Consider the following 27,824-nt stretch of genomic DNA (forward strand, 5'->3'; position numbering starts at 1 on the left):
TTTTGCTAACTTACTTCATGATGCGGGAATCACCTTATTTTATAGTTAGTTACTGCAAATGTTATTTGTTATTTAATTTTGAGAATTGTTATTTAATTTTGAGAACTGTATTATGTTATTGATGTATGATGTTTTATTGATGTATTATGTTCGTGTTTTTTTGTAAGCCGCCTTGAGGGCCTTTGGGCCATAAGGCGGGGTATAAATTTAATAAAAATAAATAAATAAATGTATATGCCGCTTAATTAAAAACCTCCAAGTATTTTTCAAAAAAATATAAAATATTCATTTAAAAGTACAGATAAGATCAAACATTTTTTTGAAAAACCAGGAGATAGTGATGGCCGCCAGCTTGGGTGGGTTTAAGCCAGTTCGTTGTGGCTACTAGCCACAGTGGCTACGCTCTGCCTCCACAGTCAGAGGCAGTGTGTCTCCGAATACCAGTTGCTGGGAATCACAAGTGGGGAGAGTTGCTCTTGCACTCAGGTCCTGCTTGCGGGCTTCCCATTGAGGCATCCGGTTGGCCGCTGTGAGAAGGGGAGGGTGGGCTAGAGGGGATTTACGAAGAAGTACAGGTCCCAATCAGGGCTGGATTAAGCTGAGGAGGGCCCCTAGGCTGATTGGTGTTTGGGGGGCCCTTCTCCCTACCTTTCTGCTTTTTTTCACACAGGTTTGCCATCAATCAAGATGGCGGCTGAGGTTTCCCTGAGGGGCTGAAGCCTCTGCCGCCATCTTGGTTGATGGCAGCAATGCGCATGTGTAGCACGCATGTGTGCCATCAACCAAGTTGGCGGCAGCGGCTTCAGCCCCTCAGGGAAACCTCGGCCGCCATCTTGATTGATGGCAAACCTGTGTGAAAAACAGCGGAGAAAAAGGTAAGTGAAGCGGGGGGATGGTGGGCAGTTTGGAAGCTCTTGTCCCGCAAAAATTATTTTTAGCTTATGCATGGGCCCCCAAGAGCTCTGGGGGGACCTAGGCTTCAGCCTACTAAGCCTAATGGATAATCTGGCCCTGGTCCCAATACTGATCCTTTGGGGCCTCCATTTCCTGCCCCCCTCCTTTGGGAGAACTTATCTCTGCATTCCTGCTCTCTGTTTCCTGTCCCTTAAGCAGATCCTGAACCAGAAGTCGACCTCTTTCCTGGCTCCTCCATTGATTTCTCTGTGGTGAGGGACTTTATCGAAAGCTTTTTGAAAAATCACATTGTCAGCTGGATCACCTCTGTTGGTCACCACTGTTTGCCTATTGCGACTCCCATCTTGGGAAAGTTCATTGACACACAGGGGCCTACCCTACTTCTGCTGTGCAGACTGCTGCGAAGAAATCATTCGGCTTCTCTGCTGTCTCCTTTTCCTCCTTTAGCACACCTTTGATGCCCTTTTAATCCAAAAAGTCCAAACGCCTTCCTAGCTGGTCTCCTGTTACTAATGTATTTAAAGGTGGTGGTGCTCTTAATGTTTCTAGTAAGGTGCTTCTCAATTTCTGTTTTTATTTTTGCATCCCTTATTTTCGGCTTGCATTTCTTTTGACCCAATTTCTGTTCCTTTTTGTGGTGTAGTGGTTAAGGTGTTGGACTACGACCTGGGAGACTAGGGTTCGAATCCCCACACTGCCATGAAGCTCACCGGGTGAGCTTGGGCCAGTCACTGCTTCTCCGCCTCAGAGGAAGGCAATGGTAAACCCCCTCTGAATACCACTTAGCATGAAAACCTTATTCAGAGGGTTGCCCTAAGTCGGGATTGACTAGAAGGCAGTCCATGTCCATTTCCATTTTGTTCCCCACATTTGGACAAACTTCAGTTTTCTGACTGAAGCCTCCCTGCCTCTGACAGGTCCCTTGTCGCTGCCCGTTAACCACACTGGCATCCTGTTGGCCATGGTTGTCCCTTTCCCAATCTGCCGCATGCATTCTAGCTGAGCTTCTATTAATGTGGTAAAAAATAACTCCCCAACAAACTTTCAGAAGATGTCTGGAACAAATCTTTATTTTCACAGGGGGATGCCAGCCAGGATAAGAGAGGTCAATCCCTGAGCTTTAGAGACAAGAGTTTTGTTGAGACATGATTTCCCTTCCTCTTGGTGCTTTCTATTGCTTTTAAGTGCATCCATCACTGTCAGATGTCTCTCATGTTCAAATCTAACTTGGAAAGAAAAACCATGAACTCATTGAAGCTCAGCCACTGGTTATTGTCTCCATCTGCTTCATGAAAGTTTTTGTCGAACGAAGTTGGGTCCTTTTGGATCACAGAATAAAGAAAGAAAGGTCGGCTATAGTAACTGAAAATAGCTGCAGAAGCAGGCATTGTTCTTATGAACTTTCCCCCTGCAATAGTGCAATGCATATAACCATCACTTCTGGAATATTCTACAGCAGGAGTGGGTAACCTGTCACCCTCCAGATGTTGCTGGACTCCAACTCCCAGTAACCCCAGCAGCCAACAGGACCAGTCAGTGGTGACTGGTGCCCATTGGGACTGGTGGGGCAGACGGCAGGGAGCCCAACATAGGTGGAGCCAGAGCCAGTGACAGGCAGAGCCAGAGCCAATGACAGGCAGAGACAGAGCCAATGATAGCCAATAACTCTAGTCTCCTCCCATCCTCCTCCCGGCTGAGTTCTACAAGAGGGAAGCAGACAGTCAGGGCTACCTCCTGTAGTAAGTAGGAAGGCAAACAGGTGGAGGCTGGCTGAGGGCAAACTGAGCTTGTTGGGGCAGCTCTTCATACTTGCTCAACTAAGGCCTTGCCAGCATTTCTGCTTCTCACACACTCCAGACAGAAAAAAGTATTTCTGCCCTCAAAACAGACATTCAGCCCTCCCTTAGTCATGAGCCAGAGTTGCTTGACCAACGTTTTCTTCCATCACACTCCACATCCTCTGGGGCAGAATCCTAGAGTTGGAAAGGGACTATAAGGCCACCGAGTCCAAACCACAGGAGGTACCCGGTATTCCCAGGCGGTCTCCCATCCAAGTACTAACCAGGCCTGACCTTCTTTAGCTTCCGAGATCAGATGAGATCGGGCATGTTCAGGGCAGCGTGGCCATGGACATATGGTGACCACCTACACCAAGAGTGGATGAATATGTCGACTTTGGTGAGTGAATATGCCATTTTGGTTTCTCTCGGTTTCCAATTCCCACAAGATTAAGTTCATTCCCACATCAGTTTTTTTTTAAAGTATTCATGGAAGTTCATTAGCATTTTAGTGCAAATGTCTCCTAATATGCAATGTTACATCTCATTTTTCCTAACACATTTTTCCCAAGCAATTTTCCCTAATATAACGCATTTCTGTATATCTTATTTTCACTAATATATATGAATATATATTACAATGCACACTTCACCCTAATTTATGGAATTGGTATTTGTTTGTTTGTTTGTTTATTAAATTTATATTCTGCCCTTCCTCCCAGCCGGAGCCTGAGGCGACAAACAAGAACATTGTGATATTCTGTATTTTAACCCTTTTGTACACTGCCCAGAGAGCTATTCGCTATGGGCAGTTTATAAATGAAACAAATAATAATAATAATAATAATCAAATCAGACTTTAAAATATATTAAAACAAAATATCTTTTATGTTAAAACTTCTTTAAAAACATCTTTTTTAAATTAAAAAGCTTTAAAACCCCTTTCAAAACAGCTTAAAAAGCAAATCCAACACAGTCACAGACTGGGATAAGGTCTCTACTTAAAAGGCTTGTTGAAAGAGGAAGGTCTTCAGTAGGCACCAGAAAGATAACACAGATGGCGCCTGTCTAATATTTAAGGGCAGGGAATTCCGAAGGGTCAGTGCCACTACACTAAACGTCCACTTTGTAGACGTTACTTGGCTGGAGATCTGCATTGCAAAATTCAGAGAAGTGTGAATTTTGAAGGATGGCTGTTTTGATTCACACTTTGTTTCAGAAAGAGCAAATTAGGTTGGTTTCCCTTTACATGTGAACTTACCTGCATTTTTTCCCCATCCCTCACAACCATTGAGGAATGAGCTGTCAGCTCCTGTTTCTTACCTGTTGCACATTTGGAAGCTGGGCCTTCATCAGTTGATCCAACCCACTCTTGCTCAGCATGAAGGACCCATCAGTTCCCCCCGAATACTGCAAGAAAACCTTTATCAATGCATCCACAGCAATTTCCATATTAGTCATCCTGAGTTGTGTACCAACCTATGAAGGCAAAATCCAGAAGATTCAAGAGTATTGGGGAAGTGAGGACTAACTTCCCTCTCAAACAGCTATCAGTCACCCACCAACAGATTGAACCTCCGCGTTCAGAGGCAGCGTTCCAGAGACATTTGAAGGAACATCAAGCTTGTTTAAGCCTCCAGTGGGATGGCACAGTAAGAGATTCTGAGCTGTGCTTTTTAAAAAAATGGTAGATAAAGAGAGAGACTCACCAAGTTTGCCAGCTGTTCCCAAGTGATGCTGCAGATGTCTGCAATGAGGGGACGGTCTGAGCTGCAGTCTTAATATACTGTGTCTAGAGGAGGGTACAGCTGCAAGTTATGTCAACATGCGGCTTCATATTGGGTTGCTGCCTGTTTGGCAGTTTTTACTTGATTGCTAATCTGCTCCATGCACACCATGGACAACTGGGTGTGCCTCAAAGAAAGGTACACAATGTGTAAATTTTCTGAGATTACCTAACTGCAGAAGGAAAGCTTCATTGGCATGGCTTAACCTTTCTCCCTCCAATATCCTGGATCTGCCAACGTTCCTTTCAGTGAAAGGTGCTGTCCTTGCAGCCCTTTAGAGCTTGAAACATCCTCTTGCATGGTCTTTTAGATTTTACCAAGATTTTACCAAGGGGTCAGAGAAAGCATAATTTATCCCTTAATGAGGCAGTTTCCTGATTTTCTTTCTTGAGGCAGTTTCCTGGTTTTCTTTCTTGAGGCAGTTTCCTGGTTTTGAATATCTTTCTTGAGGCATCTAATAAATTTATTACTGAGCAGGCGGCATATTCTGAACATTGTAATATCTCTCACACCTGATGTGATGATTAGTTCCTAACCTCTCACTTTTAACCTACTATGTATGTCGGAAGATTGTTTGTTTGATATGTGCTCTGAGAGCTCTTACGATAGGTAACCAAAGTTTGCATGATGGTACCTGAAATCAATCTGCAGGTTTCATCCAGATTTGAAAACAATTGGACACCGTTTTGAATGAAGATGGCGGACTGAACCTTTCAGATCTGCCCTGATTTCAAAACTGCACTGATTTGTTTGGCATCATAGAATTCCCAAACAATGCCAGGTAGAAGGGTGCTAGTAATCAATAAATGGTTCTACTGTGGCTATGATTTGGAATTACTTTAAAGTTTGTACTTTGCTTGATGGCTGGTTGACCTAATAATTACCTGAAAGACCACATATGCCTGTGTATACCTGTAAGATCACTTAGATTGTCTGTTGATATTGTACCGCATCCTGCAGAATATCATACGGTGATGATCTAAAGGTGGTCATTCTCTGCTATTGGCTTTGTACTGTGCAGCACCCTTCCCTCTGCTATACATGGAGCAGCCATCAGCTGTTCCCATCATCTTGGAAAGACATTTCTTTTTACCCAGGCCAAAAGCATGTTGCACGCAGGTTCCCCGCGGAACAAAGAGTTACAAATGCAACTTTGCTTCCTTTGTCATCAAGACATCTTAATGCTTAATCATTCCACAGACTTGTGGAACCATGGAAATTTGAAACGATGGAAGAAACAACACCCTTGACCAATTAACATGAAAACAATGGATGCTGAAAATGACGTTGGACACCTAACCCAATCCGATCATCATGTAAAATGATGATATATGAACAGTAAACCATATTTCGAGAATATGCATCACCCCCTTTAATTACAGAGGTCTGGTTTGAATTACCACATATACATACGAAGATAATGAGACTGGGTTAAATGCAGGCAGAACAGCTTCCGAATGTGCCTCAGGTGAGGACCAGGAGATGATGGCTCATTCCTCAGTGGTGTTTTTGAGTTCCTCAGTTAGGATGTTAGAGATGGGAAGGCCCATTTTTACCCCCTGGATTCTGAAGCATGGATCCGGAAGGCAACTTTTTTCTAATTGTTTCTGTACATAGAATAAAAAATAACTTCTGAAGATTATATATATATATATATATATATATATATATATAAAAAACAGTTCATTGCAGTAGCTTTCTTTCTGGAAGGAAAAAGTACAAGGACTGTGTTTCTCAAAACCATCTTCCCCATATGACTTATTAGAAATGCCTTTTCTCCCGCTAACATGGGCAATAACAGCCTTTAGTTGCTCCTGGAAAAATCCAAATCCATCAGGTCCTTTAAAAACAATCCTTTTGAGGAAAACAAAGCATCAGGGGGGGTGCATAATATAAATAATCTTGATATCTTTCCCTGAGGAACTTTTTATTTTGCCTCAAAGATTTACATATCCATTTGATCATAATTAAAGACAAACCCTAATTCAAGCACTCTTTTATGTAGCATCTGTAACATTCTCTCACATTATAAGACCCAATATAAAATCACTCATTATTTGAATAAGGTATGGAAACATGTGTATAATTCATACATATTCTCACATAGATAACCAAATACTAAGTTATAATGTTGTTGTTGTTTTTTTCCCCACATTATTAATATTCTACATACATCTGTACATATCATATAACTTAACCTTCAACATTTGAAAACAGATCTCTACTAAAAGAAAAAGGAGGGGTAAAACTCTCATACACCCTTATATTTGCACCTTTGCAACCTTATACACAAACCATTGGTAGTGGTTCCATGGCAGTGGAAGAATTAAGCAGGCCTCTATGCTTTTAGCACATGCTAGGGAATAGCACATCTGTTGCATAGCTATATATATAAAGGCCCAATGCGTTGGTACCAGCTTCATATGAGGCTCCAATCAAAATACCTGCAATAAATCTCCTATGTCTTACATACACGAAAAAGTTTCTTTGGGGGTTAATACTTCCTTTGCAAATCATTCAGCAGAGGAAGAAAAATATAAAAATAATACCTTCATGGCTACAAATGAGACTTCTTCTCAAAAGTGCACACAAAAAACCCAAAATACCATGTTGCAACAAACAAACACACAACATAACTACACATTCTAAAGGCCTTCAATTTTCTCTAGTCTCTGATCATATGCAGAGGTTGCTAAAAAGATACAAAAATACTAAGAAAAACAAAGAAAAGGGGCTTCAAAAAGGAAAATTAAATTTCTCTTTACAAATATAATTCTATCTGTAACAGATATAAAGAAAAATAAAAATAAAAGCCGGCATTGGTTATAAAAAAAAAACATTTTGTATCTCCAAAAAAATTCTTCCAGCTGTTCATAACTCGGCTGTAAAGAATTAGCATGGTTAAAACAAAACATATTACACCTTTTAAACTGAGCTTATCAAAGAATATCATATTACTATAAATCTTATCCTTATATTCTAAATATACTTTCCCTGTTTCTTACCATAATCCATCCAGTGTCCATAACCATTGGACTTTATTGACTTTCATTTGTACCCTATTAGGAAATTTTCACCAATGAATACCCTGTATGAAATCAATTACTCTAGGTTCCTTGTTATTTAACTTAACAAGGATTGCATGCAATAGCACATTTACCTCAGTACCTGTATTTGCATGCACAAAGTGTGACAATGATGAAGGCAACACCCTGTTCTAGGAGAGAATCGCCTCCTCCCAAATGCGCAGCTCTGTGCACATTCCTTAACAAAAACAGGGAGTGAGAATCTGTCCTCCCTCTGTGGCTGCTTGATGTTCTCAAGGTTGTTTTTCTCTGAAACTTGATCTGCTAAACATTTGCCCTGGTAATTACAACTTTTAATTCAACGTTTTGCCTTTTCACTTAGAATTTATAGGGTCAATATTTAATCCTCTTTATGCTTTTCTAACTACCATTCTGCCAGCCTCTTTTTGTTTTTCATCCTACACAAAGAACCTAAATACTTCAACAGATACATGTTAACAGATATAAGGAAATAATAAAGGAGTTAGCAGTTAGACGTTTGCACCCTTTGCCGGTACCAGCAAAACATCTTGGGTCAGACGAAAACTGATTCCTGTAATTAAATCATAATTTATGAGCGCGAAAGAAAACAAAAATATACCAGGCTAGAAGGAGCACCAGTCGCGCCAATTCTCCGGCTGTTTAGAAACAAATGGGAAGGAAGGAGGGGCTGTAATTTTAAACATGCACATACACAAAAGGCAAACTGCAACCCAATCAATTAAAAACAAATAGAAGAGAGGGAAAAACAGGGAACTCAGACATTATAGAACAGAAATTATTCTCTTTTCTTCTCCTAAAACAATCCATAAATTTACCCAAAACATTTCTCACCCATTCTCTTTCACTGTAACTCAGACTTTCTGTTTACTTTCCTCAGCTCTCTTAATCACTTGCTTAAACAAACAGAGCAAGTCCTTTCACACTTGACTTCAAAGACCACTAAAGGAACAGAAGGTTCTTTAAACAGCAATAGACATTTCAAGAAACCTTCACACATTCACACATGAGTACTCGATTCATACACTTCTTTTTCACAACATATTATATTTCATCATACTTAATTCTAAACCATTATAGAACAAAAATCAATCCACTGTACACACAGACTGGAGATTCCAACTCTAAAAAATTTGATAGAGAAGGAAGCTTCCCAAAAAATAAAATATCAGGTGAAAACGTTCCTCTGTTGCATGGTGATGGAGGCAGCATTATAAATCCTAAAACCATACACCCCAAACGGGTAAGGTAAAAAAATAAAATATAGGGAATCTTCTCACCATGACCCACCATGGATAAATATTCCAAAAGAAAAACCAAAATATTGTTTTTACCACAGACAGACAAAACACACAACAGTACAACAATCCCCTTTCTTCTTACCACCTAGCACTCTGCCCTCATGTTGCTACAACCTCTCTGTTTGGCGGAGATGTCTGAAACTAAACCTAGGAACACAAACAAGTGACATACACCTACCATTCATTTCTCTCCTAACCCATTCATAACTTTAAACTAAAAAATCAAAGGATCCTGTTACCTCTCCTATACCCAGAGCAGGCAATTGAATACAGCTGAAGCCATGTGGGCTCTGATCCAAACCCAGGAAGGAATTTGGTCTCAAGGTCTTACACCGAGATTCAAAATCTCTCCGGTTCTATCCCTGCTATCCTTGAGTGCATTGCGTGTGTGGGAGCTCTGATGTTCCTCAGCCCCCCTTTCTTTTTCTTCAAGCCTTGGTTTTAAAAATTTTCTTTCCTCTCTCCCCCTCCTCCCAAGGAGGGTAAGAAAATCTGGTGATGTTATGCATATGTGTGTGTTCTGGAAACTAAGGCTCCTGACAAATAGGGCAAATCACAAGTTTGCTAAAGCTATTAAAGAAACAGATTAAATACTTCATGAGAAGGCACAGTCTGTATTTAGATTTTACACAGACAAAGTTCCAAAACGTTGGGGGCTGAATTTGAGGTGACGGAGTTTAAACTAGTGGCTTTGCCTAAAGACTGGGGGCTTAATTTCCAATTTCTTCCCCTCATTAATTTTACGTTGAGCACACGAGAACATATTAAGACTCTATAAGAAAATCACTCAAGACACATTCAAATGGTTTTACTCATTTTTCCCTTTAACGGCTGCCCACCCCTCCGTTTTGTCTTCTGGGCTGTCCCTTTGGCTACGGCTTTCGATGCACCTTGTCCCATGCTTGGGGTGTTTTTGGTGTCTGATACGAAACGCTCGTCCTACAGGTGACAAAACCCACCCTGTCTGTCTGTAACTTATTCTCAGGTGACCCCTCCCGGTCCCTGTAACCCTTAACTTATTCTCAGGTGACCCCTCCCGGTCCCTGTAACCCTTAACTTATTCTCAGGTGACCCCTCCCGGTCCCTGTAACCCCACAAATCAGACAAGGACTTACAGACAAAAACGGGAAAAGACAGACAACTTGCGCTTCCCTGCTGTCGTGGCCCTCTTCAGCTCTGTCCTGGGCAACTTACCCCTTCCGTAGTCTGGCTTTACTCGTTTTGATTTCTATGGAGAGGCTTGGCGCTTACCCCGACGTCCCGGCACGCCCGTCAGCCACGCGGAACAGCCCTCAACGGGGCCCAGAGCGCTCTTTCCGCTCGGCCACGTCGCCTCCGGAACGCCATGGGAAACTCAATTGCCTGTCCCTTCGTGGTCGCCATTTGTAACAAACGCCCACAATATTTGTTTTATTGTTAGGTGAGGATTCGCTCCCAAGTACAAGCTTTCAATATTACTCAAGGAACGACGAAACGATCTTAAAAGTAAAGCCAGAGTTTTATTGAATCACTTGCAAGTGGAGAAACGAACAAAGCCGAGTCTGCCCCTCCCTGGACGCAGCCAGGTCTTATACCCTTGGCACTACATACATCATGCATACATTAACTGCTTGCTCAGCCTACTTCCTTATTTTCATGCCTCTCCATATAAGGCTTGTTTGGTCCTTCGCCACATTAGCCAGGCGTTGTCTCTTCACTCAGCGCCATTGAAGGCACTTGCACAACCGGTTTTTCAGACCAAGATACTTTACTCAAACAGCGAGATAGCCAGGCCAGTTTACATAAACAGCAATGTCCACTGAATCACCAGCATTGTCCTTATTTCCTGCAGCCAAGCAAATTTTACAAAAGCCAAATAAGCATTATTTCTTACAGCGCTATTTCCTACAATCATAGAAAAATTAGCCCACCCCGGGGATCCCGAAGGCCTGTCCAAACAGCCAGGTTTTTAAGGCTCGGCGAAATGTATCCAGGGAAGGGGCATGGCGGAGATCGAACGGGAGGGAGTTCCAGAGAGTGGGGGCCGCCACTGAGAATGCCCTCTCTCTAGTCCCCACCAACCTAGCTGTTTTCGTTGGTGAGACTGAGAGAAGGCCCTGTGTGGCTGATCTAGTCGGGTGGCTTAATTGGTGGTACTGGAGGTGCTCCTTCAGGTAAACTGGGCCGAGACCATATAGGGATTTAAAGGTTAACACCAACACCTTGAATTGGGCCCGGAAAACAACTGGAAGCCAATGTAGATGAAATAACACTGGCGTGATGTGATCACGGCGGCGGCTATTTGTAAGCAAATGAGCCGCCGCATTCTGCACCAGTTGTAGTTTCCAGACTGTTTTCTTTTTTTTTTTACAATAATTTTTATTCAAATTTTCATAAAACACACAAAACAAAATCATAAAACATTCAAAGACAAAAAACAAAACAAAACAAAAATGATTAAACAAAAAAATAAAATGTTGACTTCCCATTTGTCGCAGATCAAATCAGTTATAGGTCTACAATGTATAACAATCCTGTCTCTTAAATTATATTACAAAATCACTTTCCTCCAGTAGTTATCTTAATTAATCATCAAATCTCATAAACATTACTTTATTCTTTCTACAAAAAGTCAAAGAGAGGTTTCAATTCTTTAAGAAATATATCTATCAATTTTTCTCCTAATAAACATGTCGATTAATCCATCTCGTTAATAATAATAATAATCTTATTGTCATAACCATAGTCCAAATAAACATATCGATTAATCCATCTCATCAAAATCTGTTAGGTCCAATAATTTCAATAGCCATTATTCCATTATCCCTATTAATTCCATCTTCCATCTTCAATAGTCCTGTTAAGTCCAGTAATTTCAGTGTCCAATCTTCCATTATCAGTATTCCATAATAATCTTGCTGTCATAGCCATAGTCATATAATAAGAGTCTGATGGGAATTTCCTCTATCCCAAATATTTTCTTGCCATCAATTCTGAATAAGTTGCTGAAATATTGTTGTAAAGTCATATCTCTGTTCTTCTTTTTTACAAAATGCACTGGCTCATCTCTTGAGAGTTTTTCCATTGTCACATGGCTGCAGTTAATTCCATAGATTTTCTCTATATCAAGCTCCATCACGTCATTCCAGTCCAGAAGATTATCCAAGCCATTGATAACTTTATCTCTAATATCTTCATTAATTTCTTCAGAGATAACGTTAAATTCCAAACAGTAGATTTTATTTCTAATATCCATAAACTCCAGATCTTTTTCCAATTCCACATTTGTTCCAATCTCCAGGGCTTGTATCTTCCCTTTATTTTTTCTTTTCTCATCTCTGATCTCATTCTTCTCTCTCACAGGATCCCCTATTTCTTTAAGCTCCTGCGTCATTTTGCTCAGTTCAATTTTCAGCTCCTTACTGCCCTGTCACAGGGTTTGTTTCGTTATCTCAATCTCATCCATTATTTTCTGAAACATAATTACTTCCAGATTCTCAGCCACTTTCTTGATTGCCATTTTTAAAACCACGAAAACAAAACAAAACAAAAATAAAGAAGAACCACTTCTTATTTCAGCAACAATTGGGTTAATATTCCAGGCTTGATGACATCACAGTATAAACAGAGCAGCCTGCCTTATCTCTCTATGTTCAAGAATACAAAACAAATTTAGTTCCCAGAATCAAAACAGTTAGTGGCGTCGTGAAGAAGCAGATTCGTCAAAATAAAATAGACCAAAAAGAGAATAGTCCCAGACAATATAATGTTCCTCGGAATAGAAACCCCTCCTCTGTTTATATCTTTAGAATGCACTTCCAGGACAGCTTTTTGCAATAGAAACAGAGATAAGCTGTTAATTTCGTGAATAACAGAGAAGAGTTATAGCTCACCCAGAAGTTCTTTAAAGCTGATTCATTTGACAAATCTCTTTTTGCTGCAACAATTTAAACCAAGTAAAAAAAATAATAGAAAGAAGGGTGCTTGCCTGTTAGTCCGTTTTCTCTTTGAAGAAAAGATAAACGTATCGCATTAATCAGATAGAGCTTGTTCGGAAGTCCGTCCGGCATTGCTGGCTGGACCTTTTCTCATAAATTAATGAAATCCAGTCCTCCCAACAAAAACAGGCTTTTGAGGTTGATCTCTACGTTTCTCCCTGCCCGGGAGAAATATCATCAGTCAAAAAAAAAATGTTCTGACTGATTTATATCTGAATAAGCTTCTTTTGAGGCGGGAGCCCGTCTCAAAAGCAGGCACAAGCGAAGTCACCCTTCCCGGAAGTCCCCAGTTTCCGGACTGTTTTCAAGGGTAACCCCACGTAGAGCGCATTGCAGTAGTCTAATCGAGAGGTGACCAGGGCATGTACTACCAGTGGGAGCTGATGAACAGGAAGGTAGGGTTGCAGCCTCCGTATGAGGTGTAGTTGATACCAAGCTGCCCAGCTCACTGCCGAAATCTGAGCCTCCATGGACAGCTTGGAATCAAGAACAACCCCGAGGCTGCGGACCTGATCTTTCAGGGGAAGTCTCACCCCATTAAGCTTCAGGTCAACAACACCCAACCTTCCCCTGTCACCCACAAACAGCACCTCGGTTTTATCAGGATTGAGCTTCAGCCTGTTCCTTCCCATCCACCCACTCACGGATTCCAGGCACTTGGACAAGGTCTCCACAGTCAACTCCGGTGAGGATTTAAAAGAGAGATAGAGCTGCGTGTCATCAGCATATTGGTGACACCGCAGCCCAAAACTCCTGATGATGGCTCCCAGCGGTTTTACATAGATGTTAAATAGCATGGGAGAGAGGATAGAACCCTGTGGCACTCCACAAGTGAGGGGCCAAGGGTCTGAAACCTCGTCCCCCAATGCTACCTGTTGGTGCCTGTCAGAGAGAAAGGAACGGAACCACTGTAAAACAGTGCCTCCTATTCCCAATCCCTCCAGGCGATCCAACAGGATATCGTGGTCGACGGTATCAAAAGCCGCTGAGAGATCCAGGAGGACAAGAAAGGTGAATTCTCCCCTGTCTAATGCCCTCCTCATATCATCCACCAGAGCGACCAAGGCTGTTTCAGTACCATGTCCAGTCCTGAAACCCGATTGGTATGGATCCAAATAATCCATTTCATCCAAGTGTTCTGACAACTGGCTAGCCACCACTCGCTCAATGACTTTGGGAGAAACTTTTTAATACAAATATAGACAAGCGATTGTTAATGTTAATTCGTGGTTTATATGAGAAGACATCCCTGCGTGTTAAATGTAATAGTAAGGGTCATCTCACTAATCCCATTTTTACCTTTATAGGGGTTAAACAGGGATGTATCCTTGCCCCGCTACTTTTTAATATATATATCAATTCGATTGTTCACAGTCTCTCTCTAATCCAATCACACCCGCCCAGACTAGCTGAACATTCAAGAAATGTTCTCTTATATGCAGACGACCTAGTCTTGATGGCCAGAACTCAGGTAGGATTAAGACGGTTATTGGCTGCGCTAGCTAAATTCTGCTCCGAGGAATATCTAGAAATAAATTATGATAAAACTAAAGTTAGGATATTCACCAAAAAACGCTTAAAACATTGCTGGCGGATCAATGAACATCAAATCGAACAAGTGTCTGCATTTCGATATTTGGGGATGATTTTCCAATCGTCTGGAGCGTGGCAACTGCATATTAAAACGGGGGTTGCAAAGGCGAAAAGAATGTTGAAAGCCCTTCTATCCTTCTATTTTAACAAAGGTGGGCAATTCCTCCCTGCAGCCATAAAAGTTTTTGTGCTAAAAATTGTACCCCAATTACTATATGGGATCCAGGTCAGTACTTGTGAAAATTATACTCCGCTGGAAGCTGTCCAAAATAGTTTCCTAAGAACCATACTTGCGGTGCCTTCGTGCATACATAGTTTTATTTTAAGATTAGAAGTAGGATTGCCCTCAATCGAATTTCGAATATGGAGTTACAGAATATGTGCCTGGTTAAAAATATTATTTAACCCATTAGGACTGGCGCCCTATATTCTATTAGACAACTTCCAATCTACCTGGAAGAGAATGTTACTAGATAAAATTACTAAATTAGGGTTCTCTATCCCAGTAATACTAGAAATGGGCTATATAAAAGCTAAATCGAACATTTTGCTCCGTCTTAAAGACGTAGACTATCAGCAACATCTAATGCTTGTAACTAAGCAGAAGTACAATTCAAACCCTTATATGCCCATGCGATATCTAACAGAACTTACAATAGCTAAATATCGTAAAGCTTTTACATTGGCTAGGTTTAACATCCTCCCGTCAGCTCTTCTTGAAGGAAGATTTAAGAAAATCCCATACAATGACAGAAAGTGTCCATGTGGGGAAGGAACGGTAGAAACTGTTCTTTTGCACTGTCCCTTTTATCGAGATCTTAGATCGCAAGTAATATCCCCTATCTTACGATCTATGCCGGGCAGAAATGAAGTTTTTTACGTGGATTATCTTCTTGCTGATAAACAACCAGATGTTACTAAGAAAGTAGCAAAATATTGTGTGGCGGCTATTGCCTGTAGAAAACAAATGATAAACTAGATATACAATTAATTTTTAAATTCTTAACTTTTTAGATTTTTAAGTTGTCTTAAATTTTTAATGAATTTTACTGTATGAATCATGCTATATGTTTGAATTAGTCTATTTTCCATCCCAGTGTTTTCTACTTTTGTATGTTTTCCTCTTGTATTGGTCTTCGACCGTAATAAACAGTATTCATTCATTATTCATATTTACTTAACTAGATGTAGTTAAGTCCCTGGACGTTCTCCTCCTGGACGTTCCTTTGAATGTTCCCCTGGGTTTCCAACTTGATGGGTGATTACCTGTGTGGGGTTCCACTGCTTCTTGTGATCCTGATACTATTCTCTCTGAGGAGAGAAGAGACTTATCAACAACTACCTCTAAAGCTGGCATGGATGCAAAAGATCCAGGAAATTACCATCCTATCAGCATGACATCTGTCCCTGTTTGTCAAATCTCGGTTTACAGCTCGGTGGTGTAGCTTGTTGACAGCGAGAAGGCAGTTGCTCGAAGCTGCTTTGTTATGGCGGATGACCGGGATGTCGAGGACTCGGAGAAGTCTTTTAAGCTATTGGGAATACTTGATGTCAGAAACATTCCTTGTGCTCGGGAATCAGTGCTCTGTGGATCGTTGGGTGCTGTAGCTGTGGGCCTTGGACACTTTTTGGCAACTAGTAAAGTGAGACGATCCTGTGATTTTGGCATGGGAGGTTTTACCCTGACAACGCTAGGATGTTGGTATATAAAGGAGAGGGGCTGCCCGAGGCAGCGCCTTGGCGTCACGCTTGGAGTCGCCTTGAGGCTACCTTGGAGAAGAAAAATCATGGAAGAGTCTTTGTTTTTACTGCTTTGTTCTGTTTTTTGTTTTTATCTTTTTGCTAACTTACTTCATGATGCGGGAATCACCTTATTTTATAGTTAGTTACTGCAAATGTTATCTGTTATTTAATTTTGAGAATTGTTATTTAATTTTGAGAACTGTATTATGTTATTGATGTATGATGTTTTATTGATGTATTATGTTCGTGTTTTCTTGTAAGCCGCCTTGAGGGCCTTTGGGCCATAAGGCGGGGTATAAATTTAATAAAAATAAATAAATAAATGTATATGCCGCTTAATTAAAAACCTCCAAGTATTTTTCAAAAAAATATAAAATATTCATTTAAAAGTACAGATAAGATCAAACATTTTTTTGAAAAACCAGGAGATAGTGATGGCCGCCAGCTTGGGTGGGTTTAAGCCAGTTCGTTGTGGCTACTAGCCACAGTGGCTACGCTCTGCCTCCACAGTCAGAGGCAGTGTGTCTCCGAATACCAGTTGCTGGGAATCACAAGTGGGGAGAGTTGCTCTTGCACTCAGGTCCTGCTTGCGGGCTTCCCATTGAGGCATCCGGTTGGCCGCTGTGAGAAGGGGAGGGTGGGCTAGAGGGGATTTACGAAGAAGTACAGGTCCCAATCAGGGCTGGATTAAGCTGAGGAGGGCCCCTAGGCTGATTGGTGTTTGGGGGGCCCTTCTCCCTACCTTTCTGCTTTTTTTCACACAGGTTTGCCATCAATCAAGATGGCGGCTGAGGTTTCCCTGAGGGGCTGAAGCCTCTGCCGCCATCTTGGTTGATGGCAGCAATGCGCATGTGTAGCACGCATGTGTGCCATCAACCAAGTTGGCGGCAGCGGCTTCAGCCCCTCAGGGAAACCTCGGCCGCCATCTTGATTGATGGCAAACCTGTGTGAAAAACAGCGGAGAAAAAGGTAAGTGAAGCGGGGGGATGGTGGCCAGTTTGGAAGCTCCTGTCCCGCAAAAATTATTTTTAGCTTATGCATGGGCCCCCAAGAGCTCCGGGGGGACCTAGGCTTCAGCCTACTAAGCCTAATGGATAATCTGGCCCTGGTCCCAATACTGATCCTTTGGGGCCTCCATTTCCTGCACCCCTCCTTTGGGAGAACTTATCTCTGCATTCCTGCTCTCTGTTTCCTGTCCCTTAAGCAGATCCTGAACCAGAAGTCGACCTCTTTCCTGGCTCCTCCATTGATTTCTCTGTGGTGAGGGACTTTATCGAAAGCTTTTTGAAAAATCACATTGTCAGCTGGATCACCTCTGTTGGTCACCACTGTTTGCCTATTGCGACTCCCATCTTGGGAAAGTTCATTGACACACAGGGGCCTACCCTACTTCTGCTGTGCAGACTGCTGCGAAGAAATCATTCGGCTTCTCTGCTGTCTCCTTTTCCTCCTTTAGCACACCTTTGATGCCCTTTTAATCCAAAAAGTCCAAACGCCTTTCTAGCTGGTCTCCTGTTACTAATGTATTTAAAGGTGGTGGTGCTCTTAATGTTTCTAGTAAGGTGCTTCTCAATTTCTGTTTTTATTTTTGCATCCCTTATTTTCGGCTTGCATTTCTTTTGACCCAATTTCTGTTCCTTTTTGTGGTGTAGTGGTTAAGGTGTTGGACTATGACCTGGGAGACTAGGGTTCGAATCCCCACACTGCCATGAAGCTCACCGGGTGAGCTTGGGCCAGTCACTGCTTCTCCGCCTCAGAGGAAGGCAATGGTAAACCCCCTCTGAATACCACTTAGCATGAAAACCTTATTCAGAGGGTTGCCCTAAGTCGGGATTGACTAGAAGGCAGTCCATGTCCATTTCCATTTTGTTCCCCACATTTGGACAAACTTCAGTTTTCTGACTGAAGCCTCCCTGCCTCTGACAGGTCCCTTGTCGCTGCCCGTTAACCACACTGGCATCCTGTTGGCCATGGTTGTCCCTTTCCCAATCTGCCGCATGCATTCTAGCTGAGCTTCTATTAATGTGGTAAAAAATAACTCCCCAACAAACTTTGTTTGCATGATATATATATATATATATTATATATATATATAATATATATATATATATATGAGCCTGTGTGAATATTTAATGTGATGGAGGCACTATCTCCCGTCTTCAACCACAAATCCACAGACACCCTCGCCACTGTCTGAATGATGCTCATGGACTACTGGTGGTCCACGGACCACAGTTTGGGAACCCCTGGGTTAAAGTGCAGGGCCGTGCCCTGGGAGAACCAGGTTAAATATCCCCACCCAGTCCTTGAAGCTCACTGGCTGGCCTTAGGCCAGTCATTGTATCTCAGCCTAGCCTACTTCACAGGGCTGCTGTGAGGTTAAAATGGAGAGGGAGAGCCGTGTATGCCACCTTGAGCTCCTTGGAGGAACAAGTGGGATATCAAGTAATGATAAAATAAAAATAAACATTAAAAATTTGGAATAGATCAGAGAGGGAAGAGAGCAAAGAAATCTATTTATTGAAAAATGTAATCGTCTCATTCATTACTGGAATGACGAGTTAAGGAAACAAAACCTCTTTAAAAACATATTAAAACAGAACAGCTTTTAAAAAACATCTTTTTGGGGGGAAAAACACTTTGAAAACATCTTAGAAAGCAATTCCAAGACAGGCGCATACTGGGATAAGGTCTCTGCTTAAACAGCTTAAATACAGTCTGCATCTGTGTTGCAATTGCTTTTTAATACGTTTTTAAACCTTTTTTAAAAAATGTTTTTAAAGTTTTTTTAAAAATGTTTTTAAAGGTGTTTTGTTTTAATATGTTTTAAAGTGTTTTTATTGCTTTTGTTTCCCGCCCTGGGCTCCCACTGGGAGGAAGGGCAGGATATAAATCTAATAAATAAATAAATAAAAGTCTTCTTGAAAGAGGAAGGCCTTCAGCAAACACCGAGAAGACAACAGAGATGGTGCCTGTCTAATATTTAAGGGGAGGGAATTCCAAAGGGCAGGTACCACCACACTAAAGGTCTGCTCCCTTGTGCGGAACGGACTTCCTGATAAGATGGTATCTGCAGGCGGCCCTCAAGTATCCTGGTCCCAAGCTGTGTAGGGCTTTGTACACCAAAACCAGATCCTTGAATTTTATAACACTCCTTTCACACTGCAGTACCTGTTGCCTTTTGGAACTGTGGTATCTGCAGGAAGCAGAGTGCAGTGATCGACTGGGTCTATAAGGTGTAAGATGATATTTTAGGTATCTTTTAGGTAGTTCGCAGATCTTTTAGACTGTTCACAGGAACATCTGAAGAACCAAAGGTTCCCCACAGCTGAAACAGAAATTATTCTTATATGTACAGTATATGTTAGGGACTGTTGACAGGTGACACTGGCTTAGGAATGGAAAAACCGGTCAATTTCTCATTTTCTTAAACCCAGTTCTCTACATTTTTTACTGCTTTTTTTTTTAATATCCTCGTGAAAATTGTTCAGCATTTTAGGGCAAAGTTCTCCAAATAAAAACATTTTGCATGGCATTTTGACACGTGCACACCTTGTTTTGCATGCCATTTCCCCTAACACAGTGCAATTGTGCACATTCTTTTTATTAGCATGCGCATTTGTAGGCACGCTTTTACTTCACACGTGCATTTTTGTGGGCTGGCTGGAGAGCTGCATCTCAAAACTCGGGGATGCGCGAGTTTCGCAAGAGGGTTGAGGTCTCAGTTCTCCTGTCCTTTAGGGGGAAAATGTGGATTTGACAGAGTCGCCTTGAAACGAGAACTGAATGGAATTCCTCACCCGTCCCTCTTCCGGCCTCAGCAGGGCGGAATGCAAAATGACTGTAAACATGGCCTGACATTAGCTTTGTATCCTCTACACTGACTGGCAGCAGCTGTCTGGAGTTTCAGATAGGGAGTCTCTCCCAGCCCTACCTGGAGATGCCGCTGGGAATTGAACCCAAGGACCTTCTACATGCAAACCAAGATGCTCTACCACTGAGCTGGATAAGCTGGAAGCCTTTGCCACAGCATGGAGAAGATTTTAGAGAAGACTTTAGGGATGTAGAAGAGATGTGAGGCAGGGACCCAGAGGAATGGATCTTCACAGTTCTGTCAAGGGCAGGGGGAAGAACAAGGGTGTTTGCGAGGTTGGCTGCACCTGCAAAACCCTGTGCAAAGTCTCTTGCACACAGCAGCAGAGTGACAAATTCACACGGGCAGGGTCCCTTCATGATTGTCACAGCCACACACCCTTCCCCCCCCTTTTTTTTTGCTGTTGGGTTGAGCATGAGAACCTTGTTAATGCCTTCTCCCACAACAACAGACATCCCTAGGAGCCAATGAGCATGAAAGGGGAGAGTGTTAGCTACTGAGAAGAGTCTTCTCAGTGGCCAACTCACCTCCTTGCACTCTGGTTGGCTCCAGTCAGCTGGAAAGGACAAGGAAGCATGTTAGGAGACTCTTCTCAGTGGCTAACACACCCCTTTCATGCTGATTGGCTTGTAGGATGCTGGAGACCTAAAGACTCTGCTGGAAACTTGCTCCCAAAAAAGTAAGGAGTCTAAAAACCCCTGAGACCCCGGATGACTACGCCGCTGCCTGCACAGCATTTTGTAAGCACTGGCAAGCTGCTGACTCCTCAGACTTGCAAAAAGGGCCACACATGGCATTATGCAAAAATGTGTGTCAGATGATGGACATATAGGCATCTGGCCCACCCGTTAAACTTGACCGATGGGGGACTGGGGAAGATAAGGATCCAACCTGCTGGCAAGATCCAATTCTCCCTCCCCAGCACCACTGGTCAAAAGCAATTAAAGGGTGGAGATGCCGTTCCATAGGCACCAGAAGGCGACAGTGCCATCTAGTGCCCAGTCAGCTGTTTTCACATGCTGTGGTCAGTAAGTCTGGATCTCTGCTGGGTGAAGCCGAAGGGAGGCCATCTAGTCCAGCCCCCTGTTCTCACAGCGGCCAGCCAGATGCCCCAAATGGGAAGCCCCCAAGCAGGACCTGAGCACAACAGCACTCTCTTCACCTGTGATGCCCAGCAACTGGTACATTCAGAGCTTCACTGCCTCCAACAGAGGAGGGAGAACATAGCCAATGTGGCTAGTAGCCACTGAACAGAAGACTTCAGCCTCTATCAGCCCCAGCCAAGATGGCCAACGGCCAGGAACGGTGATGGGAGTCACTGTGGCCCTTACAAGGTGGAAGACAGTTTATTAGTGCTCGGTTGCAAAGCTCTGTTGTGTTGGTGCAGCAGTGCCCTGATCTTCCGAACACACACAGAGTTAGAGCCACAGAGTGGGTGTGTGCCCAGCTCCTCTGTGACCTGCTGGTAAGTCAAGGGACGGGAACCTCCAGCCTGCAGGACAATCTTGGCTGGTCAAGGGGTCAAATGTCACTCACGAGGCCATTAAAAAAAAACATGCCTGCCTGCCAATCAGCTGACATCACTCTCATGGGGGGGGGATGTCAGCTGGTGGGTGGGAAGTGGCGTTTAATTCCTGCAGCCAAAGCAGTGGCTCCAGTGCGTCTCCTTTTTCCTGAAAACAGGGGCACACGATGCTAATCAAACTCTGCCCCTTTTTACTCTAAATTCTGGTCGGATCAGCTGGAGTGCACATTTTGTTAGAAAAATAAGCATCACACCGATTTCACAACTGATGGGTAGATCAAGCCGTTTGTCCTCCAAGTGCGGCCAATGGAAACACTCTGCTGCAGGCTGGAATGGAGACAGTGATTGGCCCGATGCTTTGGTGTGGACGCTCCTGAAAGGTCAGAAGTGGGGATGGGGGCCACGTCCAGCAGAGGGCAGCTTTCCAAGCAACTCATGTGCCCACCGGCTTCCTCTCATCACAAACACCGAGAGAAGCCGTGGAAATCAGCTGGTGTGCTTCATTTAAATACTATCCCTTTAGATAGCAGGGCATTTCATAGGAAGGGGAGAGGAATGTCTACATTCCCTCACGGGGGACCGCATGCCAGTAGTGGGCGTGGGCAGAGGCAAAAGTGGGCGGAGCAACAGATGTGAAACTTGTTCACCAGCCCATGCCACTTTCCGTTCCAGCCACACACACATGCACGTGTGCCCACGCCTCCTTCGGGACAAGAGAGAGGCATCATCACACATCAAGGACACCTTCCAACGAGGCAAACGCATTTGGCTGTGTTTGCTGGGGCCGATGGGGATTGCAGTTCAGCAACATCTGCAGTTCCCCACACCTGGTTTAAGCCACCCCATCTCGGGTTAACTTTAAAAGGAATCTCGTGCATCAGCTCACTTAAAAAAAAAAAAAGATTTATTGATGACCTCTGCAGGGCTGGGTTGTGGCACCCACCTGAGAAACCGAAGGAAGCTTTGCAGCCCCCAGGGGGAGGTGCTTTGTTGCACAGAGACAGGCCTGGTTTGCACACGTGGCAGACACACAGGGCAGAGTTTCACCTCCTAGACTAAGCCGCAACCAAAGAAACTGTGGCGAGCTAGATTTTGGAGCCTAGTCCATGAGGGCAAGAGGAGCACCACCAAACTCAGCCACTCCCACCTGCCTGCCTGTTTATTTAGTCCCAGGCCAGCAGGTAGGCACAGCCTGCCAGATGCTTCTTCCTGAATGTCAGTGTTGCAGAGCTCGGCAGGCAAGAGGATGGGAACAAAAGCTAGTTAGTTGACTCTGCCTGCCGAAAACGAATTAGTTGATTCTGCCTGCCATTGGCTCCGGCGCCATCTACCGTTGGGCTTCCTCCCTTCTGCCCCACCAGTCCCAATGGGCACCAGTCACCGCTGGTGCTAGAGAAAGATTTAATGGGAAGAAAGGGTGGGGGGAGGAGATATTGAGGGTTTGCAATGCTTTAATGAATAATCAGGCAATAAACATGTCAATGGCATACATAATTTCCCTGTCGAGACGGTTGTCTTTGGGAAGTGTTGCATTTGTGTTGCCGTTATGGCTGGGATTGGCGTTAACCGTTCTGTTCAGCATGCATTTCGTTTCATAGGGTTGTCTCCAAAGACGTTTTACTCACTCGCTGAAATCGATGGGCCTCAGTGCGTCATGCTCATTGATTTCAATGGATCTACTCTGAGTAGGACTAACACTGAAGACGACGTATAGGTTAATGTGCTTTACGATGTTGCTGCTTTCTCCTGTTGTAATCAGCAATGTTATTCTTGACTTGTTTTGCTCTGGATTCCTTTATTGCTATGGATTTTCTTTTGCTATGGCAATTAATTGTTATTATTATTATTTTCAGGAAAGTGTCTGTTCCATTGAAAGTGCAGGGTGCCTTTGGTTCATCTGCCTCCTGCGTACCCTCTGACTGAGCCCAAACAGTCAGTTCTCACAGGCAGGGATGAGTGACAGCAATGTCTGCTGGCAGCTCCACGCCAGTGGGGCAGTGGAATCCCCTCTGGGTTTCAGTCCAAAAATTCAAGGAGATGTCCAAGGTTCTTCAGGTTCAGCCTCTCGGACAGCTCCTTGAAAGGTTGGGCTAGAACCCGGAGCGGATCCCACTGGGCCACTGACGTGGAGCCACCCGCCACCAGTGAGCAACAGAAAGGCCCGCGATTCTGAGATGGGTTATCTTTGCCGGGCTGTGTTGAGCTCAGTCATTGTCTGGGCCGCATCGGTCCTCGCCGTGGCTTATGCGATGGGCATCATCCACCAGGAGAGCGAACACCTTGATGGTCTCCTCGAAAGTCAGATTTTTGTTTTGGTCAACATCTGCCTCTTTGAAGAGCTTAGGGATGTAGTCAGGGCTGCTCCTGTTCTGTAAGAGTAGAAGGGGAGAACTAGATTAAATTTCAGTTGGCAGATGCTCCTGTGAAAACATATTATTATTGTTGGTGTTGTCTGAAAAGGCCCTCTCCCTTGTCACTACCCTCCCAGCCTCCCTCAGAGGAAGGACATGGAGAAGGGCCTCAGGAGAAGGTCTAAGGGTCCAGGTAGGTTCATATCGGGAGAGGCATTCCAGACGATATCGGGGTCCTGAGCCATAGGGAGCTTTATAGGTCAAAACCAGCACTTTGAATTGGGTTTGGAAGCACGGCCAATGATAAGGATCTGCCTTATTCCAAGTCAGACTGTTGGTTCATTTACCTCAGTACTGTCTACACCAGGGTCCTTCAACCTTGGCTCCCCAGATATTGTTCGACTACAACTCTCATCATCCATGGATGCTGTCTCAGCTGGGTGGGGATCATGGGCATTGTAGTTGAACAGCACTGGTCTATGTCACAGGGCTGCTAACATGGTGCCCTCCAGATGTTGTTGGACTACAGCACCAATCAGCCTCAGCCAACATGGTCAATGATTGGCACTGTTGGGAGTTGTACACCATTGGCATCTGCAGGAGACCACATTGGCTTTCCCTGATCTCAACATTATCTGGCCAAAACTCTCTAGGATTTCAGACAGGGATCTTCCCCAGTGTGGCCAATGATGAGAGTTGATAGGGGTCCCTCCATTCTCCTTCCAGAGCTACAATTCCTAGAGTTCCTACGGGAAAGGGACTGATTGTTAAACCACTCTGGGAATTGCAGCTCTGTGAGGGGAAAAGGGGTCTCCTAACAACTCTCAGCACCCTTTACAAACTACAGCTCCCATGAGAATTTGCGGGGGAAGCCGTGACTCTTGAAGTGAAGGCATCACAGGGCTTTAAATGTAAGGTGTGGATGTGACCCAGATCTGGATGAATGCGTGACAAATGCTCATTGTCCAAACAAATCAGAACAAATGGTCAATAAAGACCAGGTATAATCTAGCCTCCATGGACGCATAATGCAAGCAAATCAGGATGAACGGTCAAGAAACCAGTCATCTGGAGGGGCCCGATGTCACAAGAAATTGATCTGGATCTATTTTTTCTCCAAATATTTGTGTACCTCTCCCTCCTCGCTCCATTTCATAGGCATGTAGGAAGCTTCTTATACCAAGACACACCAGTGGTCTACCTAGCTCAATATTGTTTAGAATCATAGAATAGTAGAGTTGGAAGGGCCCTATAAGGCCATCAAGTCCAACCCCCTGCTCAATGCAGGAAGCCAAATCAAAATTACACTGACTGGAAGCAGCTCCCCAGGGTTTCAGGCAGGGAGTCACTCCCTGCCCTACCTGGAGATGCCAGGGATTGAATCTGGGAACTTCTGCACACTGAACTATGACCCTTCCCCATTTCCTTTGGCTTCACTCACACAGGCGGCCAGGAAGGTGGGAGCTTGGCATTTGAGGAGCTCCGTCAAGTCCTTGAGGCTCAAATCGTCATCCTTGCCTTCTCTGGGAGCATATTGGTGGTAGACATTCACGATGGTCTGCAGCGCCCTCTCCAGGGTGCAGTTGGGCTCACAGTCCGGCGTATGCGAAGCAGTGGAATGGGTGGCTGCCATTCTGTGCAATCTCTGTCAACCTGGGGAAAAGGTGTACATGTGCATGAAAATAGTTCACGATCACCTGCCTTTCCACCAGAAAGGCAGCTTAGAACGAAAAGCTTTGGAAGCTGCAAATCATCGAGAAATTAGGGATGGGCAAATCTGTCCATTTTGGTTCTCTGCGTTTTCTGCTTTTCCCAAACTTAAATTCAGTTCTTCACATCTCTGCAGCAATTTGCATTTAAAACAATCAAAATGAATCCTCATGAAAATTTGTCAGGATATTAGAGCGAATTTCTTCTCGTAAACCCATCTTTTTGCAAGCGGTTTTGATGAACGTACACATTGTTACGCTATTTTCTCTAACATAATGCATTTTTTTCTTGTTTTCATGCATATTTCCGCCTAATTTAATGCCTTTTTTGTGCATGGTGTTTGGTGAAGAATTGCATCACAGAATTCAGTGAAGTACAACATTTCAAAGAATATCTGTGGTTCAGTTCCCATACTCCTTCAAGAAGGTTGAGTTAGGTCGTTTCTTACTAAAGTGCAAACAAAATCAAATTTCTCCATCCCTACAAGATTTATTGTTGCAGTTGTTATTTACCTGCTCTTCACCCAAAAGTCCCAGGGCGGGTTACACCAATTTTAAATACAGCATTTAACAAAATTAAAAACAACCTAAAATCATGAAATAGGGTGGGTCTTAAAAATATATGTCTCAGGTGTCAATGGTAAGGGTAAGAGGTGCATCTTCAGCATTCATCTAAAATTGCAGTGAAGATGTCAGACTCAGTGGGGAGGGAGTTCCATCACTTGGGGCCACCATAGAGAAGGCCTCCACCCTCTGAACTTCCGAGGGTGACAGAACTACCAAAAGGCCCCCCTCTGCTGATCTCAACACCCACAGGGATGTGGGAAGGAGGCGGTTGAGTCACCACCAATAGAGGTCAGTGGGAAGGGGCAGTGGTGCTCAACTGACCTCCCATCCACCCCACTTTGCTGCTACTTTCTGGGAGGCAAGAGGGGGAAGGGCAAGGAGGCAGCAAAGTTGGCAATGGCTGAGCCAGTCTGGTGCTCACACCAGGACATTTGCACCATGCAAACCTCACAGTCGCCTAGCCTCTCCTCCTCTACCTTCCAGTAAACAGCAGTAGTGTGGGCAACTGGAGGTCAGATGGGCACCCCTGCCATGTCCCGCCAGTCACAGCAGGTCACCACATCCCTGTCTGGCCTCTCTCTTCCACAGGGGTTGGAAACCTCAGGCCCCTGAGGCTGCATTCAGCTCTCCAGTTTTCAGATCAGGGCATACAGGCAGCTGAGGAGGCTCCGGAGTCCTAGAGAAATATTCAAAGGAAGGAAAACACACAGACATACACTTTGGGCACCTTCACAACACTAAGGTGAACTCAACACCATGCCCTCCCAAATTATGAAGAAACACTAAAGGACCCTGCAAATGAGAAATCAGAAAAGAGAATCCTGTGTTCTGGGGGCTGGGGAGAGAGATTTTGAAGAACTAGAGGAGAGGTTTTGGCACAGCACTGCTCAAAAGAGGTGGTTGATAAAGGACGGACTCACCAAGTTTGCCTGCCGATTCTGAGAGGTGGGTGTGATGTACAGATCGGTCTGCAGTGTTTATATACCTCCCTGGAGCTGGATTTCAACAGAGGTGGTGACACAGATTAAGCTGCTTGTCAGAAAGTGATTTCCTGGCAGCCAGAAAATACCATAGAGCTCAGTTCCTGCTTGGCACACTCACTCACCCTGGCATAATTTCATGTGTGGTTGGAAGCTGATGGCATGAAAACACCTTCTCCCAATCAAACGGAAGGAGGCAGTCGAATCTCCAGTAAAAGGGGTCGAGGTCCACTCAGCCTTCCATCCATCCGTGGTCGGTAAAATGAGTACCCGGCATACGCTGGGGGGTAAAGAAAGGCCGGGGAAGGAACTAGCAATCCCACCCCATATATACGGTCTGCGTAGTAAACGTCGCAAGACGTCACCCTAAGAGTCGGAAATGACTTGCACTATAAGTACGGGGACACCTTTACCTTTTTAACCCCTGTGCTGTAGCCTGCACCAGGACAGTGAAACGAGGCAAGGAAATTAGCCAGACAATCCCTCTTCATTAACTTCACCGCTGCCACCAAGTGGATTTCTACTAAAGCCCTACACAACTTAGGACCAGGATACCTGAAAGACCGTCTTACCCCTTATATACCCGGTCGATTGCTGTGCTCCGCAAGTGATGGCCTCTTGCAGACACCATTTTATCAGGAAGTCCATTCCTCACAACA

General features: G+C 43.9%; 1 protein-coding gene, 1 long non-coding RNA gene and 1 pseudogene across 2 annotated transcripts; all 3 read right to left on the minus strand.

Moving 5' to 3' along the window:
- Positions 1 to 1,974: 1,974 nt before the first annotated feature.
- Positions 1,975 to 10,483, minus strand: LOC133375002 (uncharacterized). The gene is made up of 3 exons (XR_009760046.1): positions 9,962 to 10,483; positions 4,017 to 6,087; positions 1,975 to 2,234 (listed from the first exon to the last, which is right to left on the minus strand). It is a non-coding gene; the product is annotated as an uncharacterized LOC133375002 (long non-coding RNA).
- Positions 2,936 to 3,041, minus strand: LOC133375294 (5S ribosomal RNA; annotated as a pseudogene).
- A 12,508-nt stretch (positions 10,484 to 22,991) lies between the features above and the next one.
- Positions 22,992 to 27,210, minus strand: LOC133375064 (protein S100-A9-like). The gene is made up of 3 exons (XM_061606550.1): positions 27,106 to 27,210; positions 25,351 to 25,562; positions 22,992 to 23,927 (listed from the first exon to the last, which is right to left on the minus strand). The coding sequence occupies exons 2-3, from the start codon at positions 25,540 to 25,542 to the stop codon at positions 23,763 to 23,765; spliced, it is 357 nt and encodes a 118-aa protein (XP_061462534.1). The 5' UTR covers positions 25,543 to 25,562; positions 27,106 to 27,210; the 3' UTR covers positions 22,992 to 23,762.
- Positions 27,211 to 27,824: the final 614 nt, after the last annotated feature.

Source organism: Rhineura floridana, chromosome 22 (assembly GCF_030035675.1).
Source record: "Rhineura floridana isolate rRhiFlo1 chromosome 22, rRhiFlo1.hap2, whole genome shotgun sequence".
NCBI lineage: Eukaryota > Metazoa > Chordata > Lepidosauria > Squamata > Rhineuridae > Rhineura > Rhineura floridana.

What these genes read in the sequence shown, in the direction of transcription:
- LOC133375064 (XM_061606550.1), bottom strand. Translation starts at nt 25,542, where the DNA reads ATGGCAGCCACCCATTCCACTGCTTCGCATACGCCGGACTGTGAGCCC. An exon ending in CCACCTTCCTGGCCGCCTGT is followed by an intron (nt 23,928 to 25,350) that starts GTGAGTGAAGCC and finishes CTACTCTTACAG; the next exon opens with AACAGGAGCAGCCCTGACTA.